Source organism: Pteropus medius, unplaced genomic scaffold (assembly GCF_902729225.1).
Source record: "Pteropus medius unplaced genomic scaffold, Ma_sr-lr_union100, whole genome shotgun sequence".
NCBI classification, from domain to species: domain Eukaryota; kingdom Metazoa; phylum Chordata; class Mammalia; order Chiroptera; family Pteropodidae; genus Pteropus; species Pteropus medius.
The window spans coordinates 14,341,499-14,358,796 of record NW_024349804.1 but is presented as its reverse complement, the minus strand read 5'-3'; the positions used below and the strand labels follow the sequence as shown (position 1 = coordinate 14,358,796).

The window sequence follows — 17,298 nt, the reverse complement described above, 5'->3', positions numbered from 1 at the left end:
CGGCGGGGTGCACACCCCCTGGTGGCCACTGGGGCTACAGCAGGGGCCTGGCGACAGCCTCCTGGGTGCTACTGTCCTGACACTTTTGCCAGCAACCCCGACACTGACCCGTCTCCTCCCTTCACGTGTCCCCTGCTCCAGGGCACACAGCTAGCTGCCCGCCTGGGCATTCCAGGCGAGGAGGGCCAGGCCCGAGAGCAGGCCTGCACCTTGGCATGACCGGGGGCCAGGCAGCAGGGGTGCCTCCAGAGGCCGGGGTGCATGGGGGCATTGGGGGGCCTCTGGACGGAGCCAAGCCCACAGTGGACGGGGGCAAGACCAGTGCCACCTCCCCAAGGCCGGGCATGGCGGCTCTCCCTGGCCGCCTGAGCCCCTCCAGATCGAACACCCTGGGTGCTCCACCCCAGCCCCCCGGGGGGCTGCCGGCTACACCTGTGGGGCCCCCTGCCTGCTACCGGAAGCTTGGCCTGTGCATGGCCCCAAAGGAGGGCTGAGGCGCGCGGTTCCCACACGGGTGCCCAGCTCCCGGCGGCCGCCAGCGCCCCTCCAGGCACCTGCAGCAAACCTGTCTTCAGAGCTGCCTACCCAGAGGTGGCTCCCAGGCACAGCAGTGGGGTCAGGGCCTCCCAGCACACCTCATAGCACAGGACACCGTTTCTTGCGTGACCCTTTTGTGTGACCCTCCTGAAGGCCCAGGACCTGGCTGTGCCACCTACTCACTTCTGTGAGCCTGTTTCCCCATCTGTGACACGGGGACCCTGCTCCCTCGAGGGACTGTCGTGGAGAGCAGAGGGGACAGCGCTCGGACGGCAGCAGTGGGAAGATGACGATGGTGATGATGGGGAAACTGAGGCTCAGGAAGGCTGACCCGCTCGCGGTCCACAGCAGGGAGCTCTTGGCACCACTCCCAGTCCTGAGCCCCTGCTGTGGGCAGGCAGCAGGCCATTCCTTCTAGATCCTTCCTGAGCAAGAAACTGGGAAAAGGACCCATGACAGGCCCTGGCTCTGCCCTTGGGGTGCGGGCAACCTCATAGAAGGGCAGAGTGACCCCGCGTCCCCAGCGGGCGGGCAGTGGAGCGCTGGAGCCTGGCAGGGAGGGAGCGGGATGGTGGCCCCTCTCCTGGGGGCCGGTGGGACGACCAGTCCTGCCCTTCGCTTCCCAGACAGAGAAGAATGCTCACTTAGGAAATGAGAGTCTGCAATCCGTCAACGGATTTATGGAAGTGGTTTCAACTTACAGCATTTAGAAAATAAAAATAATCTCAATCCATAACATTCGCTCCGTCATATACTCTCCCCCCACAGAAGCCTTTTGTGCGCCCGTTTTCCACTGTTAAATAGTAACTGGGTTTTATCCTATAAAAGAAGCCGTAGGTGTGTCATCTCTCTAAAAATAAAGCTGCAATCGTCATTGCAATGTGAAGCCTGAGATTTAAGCCTGAGGAGGTGTCCGTGCCAGGGCCGGGCCACTCAGGGGTCTGAGGAGTTGGGCCGAGGTCCCAGGGATACAGAGGGGCAGGGGCAGGGGCAGGGGCAGCCGAGTGGGCGACATCGGTGGCCTTCAGCCGCCCCAAGACCTAGAGACCTCTGCCCGTGGGTTCCCACGCTGCCCCCTCCCCATCAGCAGGAAGACAGGGTGGGCAGACAAGGTCGGGGCATTGCTCCCCCGGAGGCCCCCCGGGCGTGATGAGATGTGGGCTGACCAGCGGGGTCCTGGGGGTTGGGTGGGGGTGCTGGGGGACGAGTGGGTGCTCTGGGGAACAGACAAGCCTGTCTTTCTTGTTTGGCAAGTGCGCGGCAGCCTCGCAGACTCCCGAGGCCTGGCCTCTCTCCCGAAGGTGCCCCCGCCTGCCCCGTTCAGCCCCGTGCCGAGGCTGCCTGGGCTCAGACCCCGAGTGCATTTCCAGGCAGCCAAGCGCTGGGCAGGCCTCTGGTGTGGCCGCAGCTCAGTGGGGCAGGGGACAGCAGGAGGAGAGCCCACTCTGCCGCTGGCACCCTGGGCACCCCCACTGGCCGGAGCTGACCTCCCGCTGACCCCTGTGGGCGGCCTGGGGTCCCCACAGGCGGCGAGGCCAGCGCGGCTGGACAGAGGCGCTGGGCGTTCTGGAAGGCTCTGTGCCAGCGGCTTGATGAAATGCGGCGAGACCCCGCCGGACGCCAGCACCGGGGTGGAGGGGGCGGGAGGCGGGCCCGGGCGCCCTCCCGGTGTCCTCTCGGGCCCCGGGGCGTCAGACGCCCGCCTTGTCGCTGTAGAAGGGCGTGACGTGGAACACGTAGCAGTGCGTGCACACCCGCACGGGCTTCACCTGCCCGTAGCGGGGCAGCGGGGCCGAGTGCGAGGAGCAGCGGGAGCAGAAGATCTGGAAGGCGAGGCGGGGCGGTCAGCGGCAGCGGGCGTCCCCGACGGCCCCCCGTGCCGCGCCCCCCGACCCGGTCCTGTGGGGAGCACACTGTCAGGGCCCTGGGCACCCCCGGCCTCCCGCACGGCCCCCTGACCCACACCAGGCGGGGCACTGGCGGGCAGGGGTCTGCAGGCCCCTGAGTGAGGCTGGAACCTTCGGGAAAACCTGCGACCGGTTGTGGCCCCAGGAGGCCAAGCTCAAGGAGGGCTCCTGGCCCCACAGCGGGGCTGCCGCAGGCCCCCTCCCAGTCCCCAGTCCCCAGACCCCAGTCCCCAGACCCCACCCCCGCCCGAGGCCACGCCCTCACCAGGTCACGGCAGGGCCGGGGCTCTGCACAAGCTCCGCAAAGGCCTTGCCGGCCTCCTAGGCATCAACCCTGACCTCTGACCCTGCGCCGCGACCCTGACCTCTGACCCTGCGCCGCGTCCCACCCACCTTCCCGCAGCTGCGGCAGTGGTGCTTCCTGCGGATGACAGTGAAGGGCGCTTTGCACGCGGTGCAGAAGCCGCAGGCCTCGTCTGGAACCCACTCGGGCGGGTCTGTGACAGTGAGGGCGGGGGTCAGGCCGAGGGACCACGCAGCAGCTCCAGTGGGGACAGGTGGGCTGGACTGGGACTGGAGGCCCGGGACGAGCGGGAGCCTCCGGCCGGCAACCCGCCCGCCCGCCTCGTGTCCGGCCCTGCCCTGCACTCGTCACTGGTTTTGGGGGAGGGACAGCATCCCATGGACGTCGGCCTTCGCAGCCGCGGGCAGTGCCGGTCCATCAGACCCCAGCCGAAGCCTTTCCTCGCCCAGGGCTCAGGACGTGGGCCAGAGTGTCCACCTGGCGACCCTCCCCCCAGCCTCTCTCTGCCAGGCAGGTGCTGGCAAGGCCCTTGGGCAGAGTGGAGAGGGGAGAGGCTGAGAAATAAAGAAATCGACCCCGTCTGTCACCCCTCTCAATCAACTCCCTGGCCAGCGTCAGGGGTCCCTGTTCCCGCCCACCCATGCTGTCCTTCACCCTCTGCAGTTCTCAGGTTCGGCGGGGGGCGGGGGAGGGTGGCGGCGGGAGTGAGGCAGGCAGACGAAGGGTGGCCACCTGCCCCTTCCCCACACCCGTGCAGCCCAGCCGGGGGCCACCTCCTCCCACAGGCACATGGGCTGCTCTCTCATCTCAGGCGGCTCCTGGTGGGAGCCCCTGGCAAGGTCTGGCCTGGGATTCGAGGCGGGTGGGGTGTCAGCACAGGGAGGAGTGGCTCGCAGGGCGAGGTGGCACTTCCTTCCCATCCTGGGCCCCAAGGGGCCACCGTGCACCAGGTCCAAGGCCAGCACTGACGCCCGGCGGGTAGTCACCTCACATAGCCCCCTTGGGCCACAGTCTGCCCAGAGGTCCTGGCCACCCTCCACGGCCGCAGGCCCCACCCTGAGTGCCTCCAGGTGGAACTGGGCACGGCCACCAGTCCACCAGAGACCGGGGTGTCCTGCCTCCTCTCCCTTCCTCCTCATCTGCCTGCCAGGGATCCCGTCAGCTCGGGCCGCACCTTCGGGGGTCATTTCTCATGCTTGCCCCTCAAATCCTTGGCTGGCCCCAGCGAAGCCCTGGACGGCTCCTGTCAGCCCCTGGGGGCCACGCTGGGCTGGGGCCTCCAGCTGAGTAGACGAGTGCAGACGCCCGCCTGGGGGGCCTGCAAGGGTCCTGGGCCTGGACCCCCTCTGACCGGGCCAGGACCTACGGGGGCAGGGGGAGCCACACCCAGGAGGGGCCACTGGGCCACTCCACCCTCGCAGCTCATCCCAGCCCCTCCTCCACGAGCACAGGGCCCCAAGATCCTGTGCCAGGCGCTTTACATCATCGTGCCCGATCTTCACAGAAAGGTGGATAAGCCAGAGCTTAGCGAGGGGCGGCCTGCTCTGCTCCTGACCCCCTTCCCAGCCTGCAGCCTCCGTTGCCCCCAGGGTCTGTGGCAAAGGTGGCCCGGTGTGCACAGAGCAAGGCCCTGAGCCAGGCACGCTGGGAGTGGTGTGACCTCTGGCCTGGCACAGGGTCAGCTTCAGCCTCCTTCTGAGCTCTGGTCACATTCAGCACCCGCGCAGGCCCGCCTGCCGGCACCCGTCTTGGCGCCACTCTCTGGCCTCCAGCCATCCCCACAGAGGTGCTGCCAGCGCCCCGCGCCTGCATGCTCCTTCCAGACCACCAGGCCCCCCGCCTCCGGCCGGCCGACCACCAAGCGAGTGGGGGGCGAGGGGCGTGCTCCCCACACGACCAGAGTGTGCCCGCTGCTGCCTCTGCTCCCGTGACTCCCGCAGGCAGTTCCTGATGCTGCCAGGGAGGCCTTTCCTGGGGTGCCCGTGAAGGCTGGGGGGTCAGATGCCCCAGGGCCGGCCACCTCCAGCACAGCACGGGACCCTGGCACCTCCTTGCTCCTCATGCCCCATGTGGCCCCGGACCAAGAGATGCTCAGTAACTGGCCCGAGGTTGCACAGTGGCAGCCAAGGGGCCTGTACAGGTGTCCACCCTGGGAGCCGAGGAGGAGACCGGAATGGGAAGCTAGACACCGCGCGGGCTCTGGGGTGGGCTCCCCAGCTGGAGGGGCACTGTATTCACGGGGCTGCTGGTCTGGGGCAGACCGGGGACATCCAGCATGGGGCCCCACTCCGCTCAGCACTCGGAGCCTCGGCCCCAGCCCAGAGCTCCACGCCCACCTTCCAGGTCCCCGTCTCGGGTCTTGGCTGCAAGTTCGGAGGACGACAGGGTCTCCTGACACAGCGCACAGTCCTCCAGGGCCGCGCTCCGCAGGGTCTGGGTGACTGGAAGAGAAGGGGTGACCGCCGGGGCCCACGCACCACCACCTGTCCCGGGTAGGTGCGCCTGGGCGCTGCCAGCAGGGCCTAGCGCCCCTAAACCCAGCCAACACCCCGCAGCACTCGGAGTGAGTCACTGCGGCCTTGGCCCGCTGTCCAGCAGGCTGGCGCTGGCCCGCCAGAGGCCTCTCCCCAAGTGTCCGAGGCTGCCCCGCCATGGGCTCCCAGTCCTGGGGCCTCCGCTGTCTGCCTGGTCAGGCCCCCCAGACTGCGACCCCTGGGGCAGGCGAGGGCCAGGCGTGGACAAGGCCAAGGGGCCACCATCCCTGCTTGCAGGGCCTGTCCACATCATGTGCCTCGGCTGAGCTGTGCCGTTCCAGGAGGCTGACCCGCCCAGGACTTCCGGGCAGATGGGTAGTGCGGCCTGGTGGTGTGGACACCAGGTGGCAGAATCGAGTCGGCACGCGGGACAGACGGCTGCTCCTCCTGCTGGTGGGGCCACAGCCCTGCCTGAGACATCCTGAGGTGAGGGGCAGCTTGCCCAGAGCAGGGCCCCCCCACTGTGGGACCCACCCCAAGTCTTTCCAAGGAGCCAGCGGTGAACTCTGTGCCTTACCTAACCCCGTCCTGACACCTGCTCCCTCACCAAGTAACTGCTATGTGTGTGCACGAGTGTGTGCGTGTGTGTATGCGTGTGGGCGAGTGAGTGTGCTTGAGTGCGTGTGTATGTGTGAGAGTGAGCATGAGTGTGCATGAGTGTGTGGGTGTGTACGTGAGTGCATGTGAGTGTGCATGAGTGTGTGAGTGAGTGGCGTGTACATATGCGTGAGTGCATGAGTGTGTGCATTGAGGAGCAGTCCGTGTGAGGGTGCATGAGTATGTGTGCATGTGTGTGAGGGCGTGATGAGTGTGCTCTTGAGTGTGCTTTCAGTGGCGACATGCATGAGTGTGTGCACATCAGTGTGCATGAGTGTGAGTGTGTGTGCATGAGTGTGTGTGTGTGTGCACATGCACGACAGCCGCTGAGCCCTTCCCCAGCTGGCACTCACCCTTCTTCAACTTTTCCTTGTCGTCCGTTTCTGGCTTGGTGGCCATGACCTCAAAGAGAGTCTTGAGAATACTCCTCAGGTCACTGGCATAGTTGGTCTGCAGCTGGTCAGCCACACCTGGAGGAGGGGACAGGGGAGGGCGGGTTGGGTTGGCCAGTTCAAGGACTGGCGCTGCCAGGCGGTGAGACCCGCCCGAGCTCACGCTCTGAGACCACCGTGTCCACGGACGGATCAGGGCGAGAAGAGGCTGCCAGGCCTGGGCGACAACCCTTTGGCAGAAGCGACACCCAGAGTCAGAGCAGGCCAGGGGCAGGGAGAAGGCCCGAGACAGCCCCTGCCACGGGGGGGGGGCAATGTTTTCACCCACGCGTCTCGAACTTAGGGTCCCGGCTGCTCGCTGAGGGGTGATCCCAGAGCCCACTGTGCCCGCCCCATGGCAGCACTTTCCACCATCATTAGGGCACCCAGATGTACCCCCCACCCACAAACCCCACTGCCCCAAATAACTCGGCATCAGGCCCGCAGCAGGGGTTCCAGGCGGCCTGGGGGCTGAGGGTAGATCCTGCCGGGCGGTGGTGCCCAGCTCCCCCACCAGCTGCCAGCCGCTTCCTGGCAGGAGAATGCCTCCCTCACCTCCACCTGCAGAGGTCCCCTCATTCCCCGAAATTATGTCGACTCTGCCTTTCTCAGTGAAAAGAAATGCCAGCTTGAGACGGGGGTGACCCGGCTGCCGCTTAGAGCAAAGCCGGGGAGAAGCCGTGCGCCCCGCACCAGAATACGGACACGCACCCTGAGATCCCTCTCAGCAACGAGAAGGCAGCCCAGGCTTCCGGAAGCTTCCCTGTGTGCCAGCGACTGTACTGAACATCTGCGAGGCACCACGTTCCCTCGCCCTCAAAACCGACCATGTGGTCCCTTCTGGAAGGTGAGTGAACTGAGGCCTGGAGCCACCACGGCCCTCCTGGTCCCGCCGGGCCTGGGCTGTCGGCAGCACGTACTGCTCCCCCAGATGGTGACCTCGATTCTGCAGAGCCACCAGTCCACAGGCTGCCCCCGCTGCCCCTCACTCCCGCCATCCCTCCCGCGAGGAGGAGGCACCACTGCCAAGCGCCGCCTGTGCCGGAGCGGGGCGAGCGGAGATGTCACGCGTCTCATGCTTCTGAAGCACGGGGATGCATCACCTATTTAAAACACAGAACTAACGAAAAACACCGAAAAGACACCTTTTTTTGCTCACTCCCCTCTCTGAATTCTCCGGGGGGAGACAAAACAGTCATCTTCTCCCTCGACCTGTCGCTGTCAACCAGCCCGAAGAAGAAAGGGAACAAGGGAATGAGATTTGCCGAGAGTGAACACTGAGATGCGCAGGCCCTCCTGGGAGGGGCTGGGCTCCTCCGCCCACGGCTGAGGGACCCTGGCGGAGAGTTAAGTCCTCCTCTTCCTGGGCACACGGGCTTGGGGACGATGACATGACGCAGTGGGGAAGTCCCAGGACAGGGCCAGGAACCCGACATCCGCAACGTCCACGGGCACCACGCACACAAGCGAGCCGCTCCCCCCGCACGGCCCGCGTGCCCGCGCCCGCCCCAGGCCCGGCCCTGGCACCTGAGATGCAGACGAACAGGCGGTGGATGAGGTCGTGGCTGCCGTGGAACCGGGACCGGACCTTCTCCCTGGTGGCTGCGGGGGCCTCGGGCGCAGTCTCGTCTGGGTCAGCCCTGCACAGAGGCAAACGCGGGAGCTGGGGCGGGCGTCCGGGCCGGAGCCCCCACGCCCCGTGCCCAGCTGCCCCTCCTTGCGTTCAGTTGACACTCCGTCCTGACCTCTGCCTGTGGGGGGGTCACCGCACCTACTCACAGCCTCTGAGTGGGTGGGAGGGGCCCCCAAAGGGCAGGTCCACACCTTACCCACTGGAAACAGCAAACATGGCCTTATTTGGAAAAAGCTCTTAGCGGCTGTGACCGAGGTAAGGACCCCGAGAGACCATGTGCGATTATCTGGTGGCCCTGATCGAAAGACAGGTGTCCTTACAGGAGGTGGAAGAGGGGACACACACAGGGGACAGGAGCAGGTTAAGTGACCCGACATAGAGACTGGAGCGGCCGCCACAAGCCAGGGGACGCCTGGGGCCACCACAAGCGGGGAGATGGGCGGACTGCGCCCCGAGCCTCCGAGGGGCGTGGCCTTGCCCATCCCAGATTTCTGGCCTCCGACCTGCGGGAATAAGTTCCTGTCGTCTCAGGCACGGTCACTGAGACGTGGCGCTCTGTGCCACCCTGCAACCCCGTCTGCTTCGCAAGGGCATCGCCCAGCTTCCCGAGTCTGCCGTCGGGGGTCACCTGGCGGCCCCAGGAGCCGTCACAGTCGTGCCTGCACGTGAGGGTGCCCCCCGCCCGGCTCCAGGGGCGCACGCCGTCCCTCCGGTTCCTCGAGCCTCGCCTCCCACCTCCCAAGGCTGTCGCTCTGTCCTACTTTCTGGGAAATTCTCTCCATTTCTTTCTTCCAATTTTGCCTTGACATTTAAATTTCTGCGTTCAGGTTTTTAATTCCCTGCCCTCACTGTAGCTCCGTGAGTGTAGAATCTTTTATCTATCCAGAGACATTCGGTATAATTTTTATCAAGTTGCGTTGGCGGCCTGCAGATCTCTGTTTTCCCGTTCTGGCGGGAGCTGGTCTCTTTGCAGGCCGGGGGCTCGCCTCAAACGCGCGGGGATCCTGGCTGGCTGCGCATTTCAGAGGGGGCATTAAAAGGCCACTGGCCGGGGGGACGAGGTGTCCAACGACTCCAGAAAGAGCATTTGGCTCCATGTGAGTCCAAAATAAGCCACCCGCAGTCAGAGCTGTGGCCGGCACACCCGGGACTCTGCGCAGCTGCAGACGTGGGCACGGACGTCGCCGTGAAACCCACGTGTGGCAGGACACCAGCTTTGGCCTGGGAGGGTCGGCGCAGGGGGCGGTGATACGGCCACGCCTTCCCGGTGACGGGGTGCCGCCTGCGCTGTGTGAGCCCCTTCACACGCAGAGCTGCCCGACGCCTGCCCAGGGGTGGCCCCTCGCAGCGCAAAGCCATTCAGAAGCACAAAGGCTGGTCGCCCCCTGGCTGTCCCCACGGAGGGAGGCTGGGGCCCTGGGGCTTCCCTGGTTTCCAGCCTCGGGTCCCGTTGCAGTGCGTGATACCGGCACACTCTGGCGTGATGATCGTCCATTTATAAGTGTTTATTTACTATTTCTCTGGGCCAGGAGGCTGGGCTGGGCGTGCCAGCCGAGGAGACTCGAGGGCCCACTGGGATCCTGATGACGATGTGCGGCTCTCCTCTCCAGGGCTGCTGGGCTTCTGGGCACAAAGCCCCGACTTTCAGCCTGGGGAAGTGGGCTGGCAGCCTCCCACCTGGGGGGCTGAGCAAGGAAAGGGGGTGGAGACTTCAGCGTCCAGGGTGTCAACTTCCATTCCAGGGACCCGAATGAATGCTCATCCAGGAGGTCCTCACTGAACACCGTCACTGGGGTCTGCGACTTTACATACATGAAACCGACTGCGCCCCAGGCCACTCGATATGAACGAGACTCAGGCTCCTACGGCAACTCATCGACGTTACCCAGAACGAAGTTGAAGGGCACGAGCGGTCACAGCAGCACCACCCACGATGGCCAGAGGTGGGAGCATCCCAAGTGCTAACGGACGGGGGAGCAGACAAGCAACAGGGGTCCATCCACATAATGAAGTACCGACCAGCCCTGAAAAGGAGGGGGATCCTGACACCCGCGCAACAGGGCTGCGCCAGGAGCACCCTGTGCTGAGTGAAACGAGCCAGCCCAGAAGATAAGCACCGCGCGGCCCCACTTTCACGGGGGCCCTAGAGCGGCCACATCCCAGGGGGCGTGAGCGTTCCACGGGGACAGAGTTTCAGTTTGTGAAGATGAAAACGTTCCGGAGACAGAGAGTGGCGTTGGTCGCACGACGTCGTGAGTGTGCACAATGCCACCGAACCGGATGCTTAGAGGGTTAAAATCGTAAATTTTATGTTATATCTATTTTACCAAAGTTAAAATGGAGGGGAAAAAAAAAGGTGTAGGCCAAGGGGAGAACAGAGAAGGGACTGAGGGGGTCCGCGTGGCAGAGGCCTGGACCGGCTCGACATTCGAAAGGCTGGGCGTAAACACACATCGGGACCACTGAACGGTGCACTTTACGAGGGCGGCCTTTATGGGGCATACGCTGTATGTCAGGAAAGTCGTTATTTTTAAAAATCAATTACATCAAGATATAGTAGCAATGAACTGAAAATGAGATTAAAATATCCTATTTGCAATCACACCAAAAAGATTAAAGTGCTTGGAATAAATCGAACAAAAAAATGCAAGAGTTATATGCTGAAAATTTAAATGACAAAACTACCATTTACGATGGCATCAAAGACTCAAAATCCTTGGAGAAATATCACGAAAGGTGTGTGGGACCTCAACGATAAAAGCTACAAAACTTCGCTGGGACTCATTAAAGACCTACATAGAGGGAGAGATGCACTGTGTTCCTGAATTGGAAGACTCGATATGATTAGGGTGTTGATTCTTCCCAAACTGACCTCGAGATTCAACACAATGCCGATAAAATTCCTAGCAGGCTTTTTAAAAAAAAGTAACTGAGAACCTGGTTCGAAAATTCGGACGTAATGCAAAGGACCCAGAATAACCAAAATAACATGGAAAAGGAGAGCAAAGCTGGAGATCGCACCACCTGACTCAACGGCTCATTATAAAGCGGCCGCAAGCAAGACAGTGGTGTCAGTGTGACAAAAAAGGTCAGCGGACAGACCAGAGAGTCCAGAAGTAACACGAAGATGCTCGCCTGACGTTTGTCGAAGGTGCCCGGGCAATTCTGGGAAGAAAGGACAGTCTTTTCCAACAAGCGGCTTTTCTTATGCAAAATAAAATACAGCTTTGATCCACACCTCACACCACAAACAAAAACTAACTCAAAATAGATCACAGACCTAAATGTAAAACTAAAAGTATAAAACTTTTAGAAGAAAACGGAGGAAAGAAATCTTCGTGACTTTGGGTTATAAAAATAATTCTTAAGAGATGACACCAAAATCACAATGTACAAAAAAAAATTTGATAAATTGGGCTTCGTCAAAATTAGAAACTTCGGCTCCTCAAAAGATACTCTTGGAATGAGAAGACAAGCCGCAGACTGTGGAAGAGATTTGTCGACTATATATCTGATGAAGGACTTGAGTCCACAATAAAGAAAGAACTCTCAAAACTCAGTACAGAAACCAACAGCCCAATAGAAGGAAAAAGCGAAAGTTTGAAACAGATGCTTCACCAAAGAGCACGGGCTGGTGGCAAACGAGCTTGTGAACAGATGGCGGGTGCTCAGGGACATGCAGGTTCAAAGCCGCAACAAGAGGCCGTTCACAGTTCACACCGTCCCAACGGCTAACGTGAGAAGGGCCGACGGCACCAGGAGCCTGGGCTGTCACATGCCTGCCGCACGCCGATTTATTCAGCTAAGCTGCTTCAACAGCACCGGAACACCAGACTGTGTCACTGCCACCCAGATGTTGCTGCCTGTGGGGCGACGACCCTCCAGGCAGGCTCAGCCCCCGCCCCGCGGCCCCTCAGATTCCCCTCCCCTGCCTCCTCTTCTGCTCTGCGCCCACCCGCCTGCCCGAGCCTCTGCTCCTGTGGCACCTCGCTGGGCCTGCCCCTTGGACACACCCCCTCCAGCCCCGCCCCTCCATCCAGGCCTCCCCTCACTGCCCCATGCCCGGCCCACACTCCCCACCTCGTGGCACTGGATGGGCGGGAGGGAGAGACATGGCCAGGCGGCGTGGCTGACGATGGTGGCTGTGAGGCCACGGGGCTGGAGGAGGGGCTGAGTCAGGAACCAGGGGCCTTGATGGCCGGTGCTGGGTGGGATCGTGAGGGTCAAGGTGAAGAAGAGCAGGGCTGGAACAGAGCTGTCCAGGGTGCCGGGCTCAGCGGTCACCCAGCAGTCACTGCCACCCCTCGGCCAGGCCTTGCCTACCCAGAGCACGGCCAGCTGGGTGTGTTCTTTCCAGCTCAACAGCTGCTGTGAGCTAGTAAGAAAGGCCTCAGGCACAGGTGAGGCCCATCAGGGATGAGCAGCACCCCTCCCAGGACCCCTCCCAGGGCCTACTGTGTGGGGTGCTCCATTCTGCTTTACGGGGTGATCACTGCCCCTTCGAGGATCCGGTGATGCGGGCAACAGTCACTGTGCTTGCCACAGGTTGCATGGCTGATGTTGTCAACGGGCTCAGGCCCTCTGACCCCTGACCTAGCTCTTGTACCCTCCCATCTGGTCCTGTCTGGCCCCGTGTCATCCGCGTGGTCCCCCTAAGCCAGAGCTGGGGTGACCCTGCCGGTACGTGAGGATGGCCATCAGCCCTCGCAGCCCAGCTCTCCCTGACGGTTGGAGACGTCTCGGACAGCGAGGCGGCCTGGTGCTCTGAGAACAGCTTCACCTCTGACCACGGATGGGGGCGGGGGTCACTGGTAAGAGGCTGGGAGCGGGCGGCAAGGACAGTGTTTCCTGCCTCGGCTGAGGACACCTGCACCGTCACCAGGGCAGACTCTGGGTCAGGGTGAGCTGGGACTCGTCCGTAAATCAAAAGACACCACTGAGTAAAATCGAAGGGCAAACAGCAAATTGGGAAAGGTGGCCTGGAACACACAGCGGGTAGAAGGGACCTTTACAAGTCAGTCGGAAAAACGTGAAAACTCGTCTGGGAAGCAGGCGAAGGAGGGAAGGGACAGTCCCTCCGCAGAAAGAGAAGGCAGCACGAGGCAGGAAGAAATATGCCTGGCACCAAAATCAGAGAAACGTCAGTGACGGCAGCGAAGGACCCCACATCTGCTCTCAAGCCGAGGAAGCCGGTGGGCACAGTCACAGCCAGCGTGGCACGCGCCGAGGAAGACACTCTGACAGTGAGTGGCCGAGCCTGAAAGACTCCGCAGCTTTGCTGTGGCCATTCTGCCCCTAAGGATAGATTCTAAAGAAACCGTCCGAGGGGCGGACTCGGAATCACGAGGGAGAGTGACCCCCGAGCTAATTTAACAAGCAAAAAAGTATGAAAATGGGGAAGCATAGAATAAATTAGCACCCATCCCCACAATAGAGTAAAATTCTACAAAAATCATGTTTTCAAAGATCTTTACGGAGAAATGATCAAAAAATAATATTTGGTGGAAAGGAAAACAATAAAACTGTTCACGAGATTTCGCATGGCTTTTATTTCCGTCCTTTATTCTTGTTTAGGTTTTTATACATTTCTACGATGAATAGGGACCATGTTGAGCATTAGACAAATGAGCGAGTCAGTGTTATTTTCTCAAGAAGGCAGAGGTAGGTCCGCAAAGGAGAAGGAGGCACGGGAGGCGGCGGGGGGTCCGCGCCCTACGGAGCGGCTTCCACGGGCCCCAAGAGTGCGGCAGGCTCCGGATGAGGCGGGGACCCCAGACAGGCAACGACGGCGTTTAAAAAGGGCTAACTTTCCCCAAAGGGGCTCATCTGTGGGCACCAAAAAAGCAAGGAAGAAGGCCGTGGAAAGACCCCTCTGCTGAAGACTGTGGCAAGGGCACTGTCCCGCCACCCTGGGCAAGCTCCGTGGGGACTGGCCCTGGGGAGTGCCACAGGGGCGGCTTCTGGCGGGGACCCCGCTCCAGGATGCCCTGCTGCCGGCCTAGCAGGACCCCCCCCAGCCTTGCGCTTCCATCTGGGGGCTCCGCTCTCCTTGTCCGGGAAGGCACACCCCAGATGTCCCCCGGGCAAGCAGACCTGTGCGTCTCCCTCATGGCACCGTCTCGAAGCGTGACGCCGAGGCCTGCGGCTGGTCCTGCGGGCCCCCGACGCGGGCGGGAGGCTCCTGAAGCAGGGCTGCACCTGTTCCCGCCAGCGGGACACACAGCAGGGGCGGCGGGACACACAGCAGGGGCGGCGGACACACACCAGACGGGCAGGCCTCATGGCCAGATCAGGACGCCGGCTTGTCACTGGCAAGTGACAGTGGCACAGGGCCGCGGGGCAGGCCGGCTTGTGCTGCGGGAGCTCTGAGCCAAGGCGGACGCCAGCCTCTCCGGGTCCGAGTCCGTCCATCCCGCCTTGAGCCCGGGGCCGTCTCCACGGCGAGAACTCGCGCACGCTGACGCCACCGGCCCGATGCCTGGAACACGTGGCCGTGTCTGGCGAACGTTCTGCCTGCACCGGACAAAGGGCCGGCCTTGTTGCCTCTGTCCTCACATTCTGCCAGGCTCCACGAGGTCGGGCCGCCTCCCTCTGGCCCCTGGGAGGGTGTCCAGGGCCTCGCTCAGCCACCTGGGAGCCAGCGTGTGATGTGGACGAAGGACGCTGCCCCTGAGCACTGGCCAGGGATACGACAGGCGCCGCCTGCTGACCCGGTTCCAGCAGCCGGGGCGCAGCACTGGGCCCTGGAGACCGCTGTCCAAGGTCCTGACTCAAGCGCGGCCGTCCTGATAACGTGGCCATCCTGATAGCCCGGCCACCGGCCTCCTTCGCCCTTCTCAGACCCTCTGCACCTTTTGGAAGTGCTTCCCTGGGAGACGGGGCCATCCCTCGAGGCCACCGAGGGGGTCCTCGTCCCTTTTCTCAGCTTAGCTTCGGTGTTTGGGGCCTGGGGAGCTGACGGTGTGATGTGACGAACAGTGCCCTCGGCAGACGAGTCAGGAAAGCAGGAGGTGTCCACGGGCCGTCACCTGGACAGGCAGCAAGAGAAGCGGGTGCAGGTCAAAGGCTAAAATCCACGTGTCCTGTCAAACAGCTCGTGGTGGCTTCTCATCAGCTGTGCAGAAGAGCGAGTCACTTCCCGATGACCTGGGGACCCTGAGGGAGAAGGCATCCAGCAGGCTGGGGGCACACTCACAAACGGCACGAAGCTGCTCACTGCGGCAAAGTCTGGAACAACCCGAGGCCGGCAGCAAGGCCTCAGTACGCGCCAGTCCAGGCACGCAGCAGGGTCCCACGCGTCCGAAAGTTACAGTGGTGACATCTCTAGAAGCTACGATGGACAGGCCTCCAGGCTCGGTCAGGGAAGCTTGGGAGACAGGACTGCTTGCGGGAGGAGGAAAACCATGCACGCACCATGTGCGCACGTGCATGTGCACACGCGGGTGTACATGTGTGCGTGTGTGAGTGTGCGTGTGTGTGTGTGCGTGTGTACATGTGTGTGCAGTATATGTGCGCATGTGTGTGTCTTTGTGCGTGTGTGTGCACGCACGTGTGTGTATGTTTGTGTATGTCTCTGTGTGTGTGTGTACATCGGCTTCTATTTTTTAAATTGAAGGATGAACCATAAAATATTTAAAAACTGTTACTTTAGGGCAGGGGGAGAACGTGGCTAAGTGACAGAATTCTCTAGGTACGTCTTACTTTGTAGCTCTGACCGGGAACCACGCAAACACTTCACGTAATTACAACTCTAAATCGAGTCGCGTGCAATCTCTACGCATCCGATGCTAAATGGAATGAAGTAACCGCCGTGAGTAAAGCCGGGGGCACGACCTCAAAGCGAGAAGGACGTCAAGCGAGCTGAAAGCAGTCACTTCGCCCCACGTTCCTGAAAACAGCCTTAGCCGACCACGGTGCTGGTGTGCAGGGGGAGAGGCCGGGGCCAGGACCACGTCCGGTGCGAACACGAACCGCGGCCCCTTCGGGGCGCAGCCGCCGGCGCCTGGAACTGCTGAGCCACGCGACCCGGCCGCCCCGCGCCTACGCCCGCCCGAAAGAGCGAACGCCACGAAGTGCCACGAGGCGCCACTCCCAGCAGCCGAAGGCAGGAAGGACACACACGCACTGACGGACGGATGGGGCATCATCCAGCCACAGAGAGGAAGCGTGAGTGTTCGCTACGCCGCAGACGAGCCTCGAAAGCATGATGTGCAGGGAAGGAAGTCAGATGCAAAAGGCCACGAACTGTGTGACTCTGTTCATACGACACGTCCAGAGTCGGCCCATCTATGGGGCCAGAAAGCAGACTCGTGGTTGTCGGGGGCTGGGGTGTGGCGGCAGACCCCACGGAGAAAAGGCTGCGTCTGGCCACCGGGCCGCAGAGCACCGGGGCTGTGCATGGGAAAAGGAAGAGCCTCCCACCCACAGCGGCCTGGCCAGCTCCTCACACACACCGCCGGGGGACACGGCCAGAGAGGAGGCGGCGGCGGCTACACGGCCCTGCACCCAGAGACCGCTTCCCCGCGTGTGAAGACCTCTCCCCCCGGCGAGGCTCTCACTCCCACACACCTGTCCCCTCCTGCTGACCACCCCGGTCCTGCCCCGCTGACCACCCCTCTGTGCCCGGCTCCCACACGTCCTGGCAGGGGGCTTTGTCCGGCCTCCTGGACACCCTCTCCCGCCATCCTACCACCTCCGGGTGGACATGGCCGAAGCCAGGGCGGGAGCCTCGCCAGGCAGGGTCCTGGTGAGAGGCCCAACGGTGGTACAGCCAAGTGTGAGCCTCCGAGGTCACGGACACAGGGGCCCCTCTCTGGTGTCAAGGACAGAGCGGACACGGGCGGGCCCTGGCTCACTGATCTGCCTGGTGCAGGTAAGTCCGGCGTGTGGGGCGGGGGCAGGAGAACAGCCTCGAGGCCAGGGAGACATGTGGGCACCTGGGCCCCGCAGACCCGCCCTTCCTGGTTGGCCACCTTTGGGAGCCTGCCAAGGGTGGTTGCAGGGCCCAGCTGTCCAGGGGGCCACACACACTGCTGAGGGTCTGGGCAGCGACCTGCAGCCCCATTCGAGCCAAGCGGCCACGTCGGTCAGGTGGGTGCCAGGCCCAGGCCACAGAGAGGAGGGAGGAGACATGGAGGTGCCCGCTCAGCACTGCCCAGTTCACCCACAGACCAACCACCCTGCACCGGGCTGGGCTGCCGCGGCAAACGGGGGTGGCCTGAAGGCCTGGTACTGTGCCCGTGTCACCTTGTCACGTGAAAGGTGCCCACGACTCCAGGAGACCACCGGGAACATTCCTCTGCAGCCAGTGCCCCGGCTGCACCACCCCCGTCCCCGCCCACCACACACACACCAC

The 17,298-nt window shown here is 62.5% G+C and overlaps 1 protein-coding gene across 4 annotated transcripts in view; it reads right to left on the bottom strand.

Annotated features, from left to right (window-relative positions):
• Positions 1-1,197: 1,197 nt before the first annotated feature.
• Positions 1,198-17,298, bottom strand: part of ZFYVE28 (zinc finger FYVE-type containing 28) — a 58,610-nt gene continuing 42,509 nt past the window's right edge. Inside the window, exons 9-13 of one of the 4 annotated variants that reach the window (XM_039838284.1) lie at positions 7,838-7,950; positions 6,233-6,349; positions 5,085-5,189; positions 2,838-2,941; positions 1,198-2,360 (exon numbers count right to left, since the gene is read on the bottom strand). In XM_039838284.1, coding sequence (XP_039694218.1) covers positions 2,229-2,360; positions 2,838-2,941; positions 5,085-5,189; positions 6,233-6,349; positions 7,838-7,950 — 571 coding nt within the window. In that variant the 3' untranslated portion in view covers positions 1,198-2,228. Of the gene's footprint in view, positions 2,361-2,837; positions 2,942-5,084; positions 5,190-6,232; positions 6,350-7,837; positions 7,951-14,846; positions 15,099-15,215; positions 15,310-17,298 lie in introns of those variants that run through there. The other 3 variants (XM_039838287.1, XM_039838285.1, XM_039838286.1) reach the window with 3 other exon arrangements.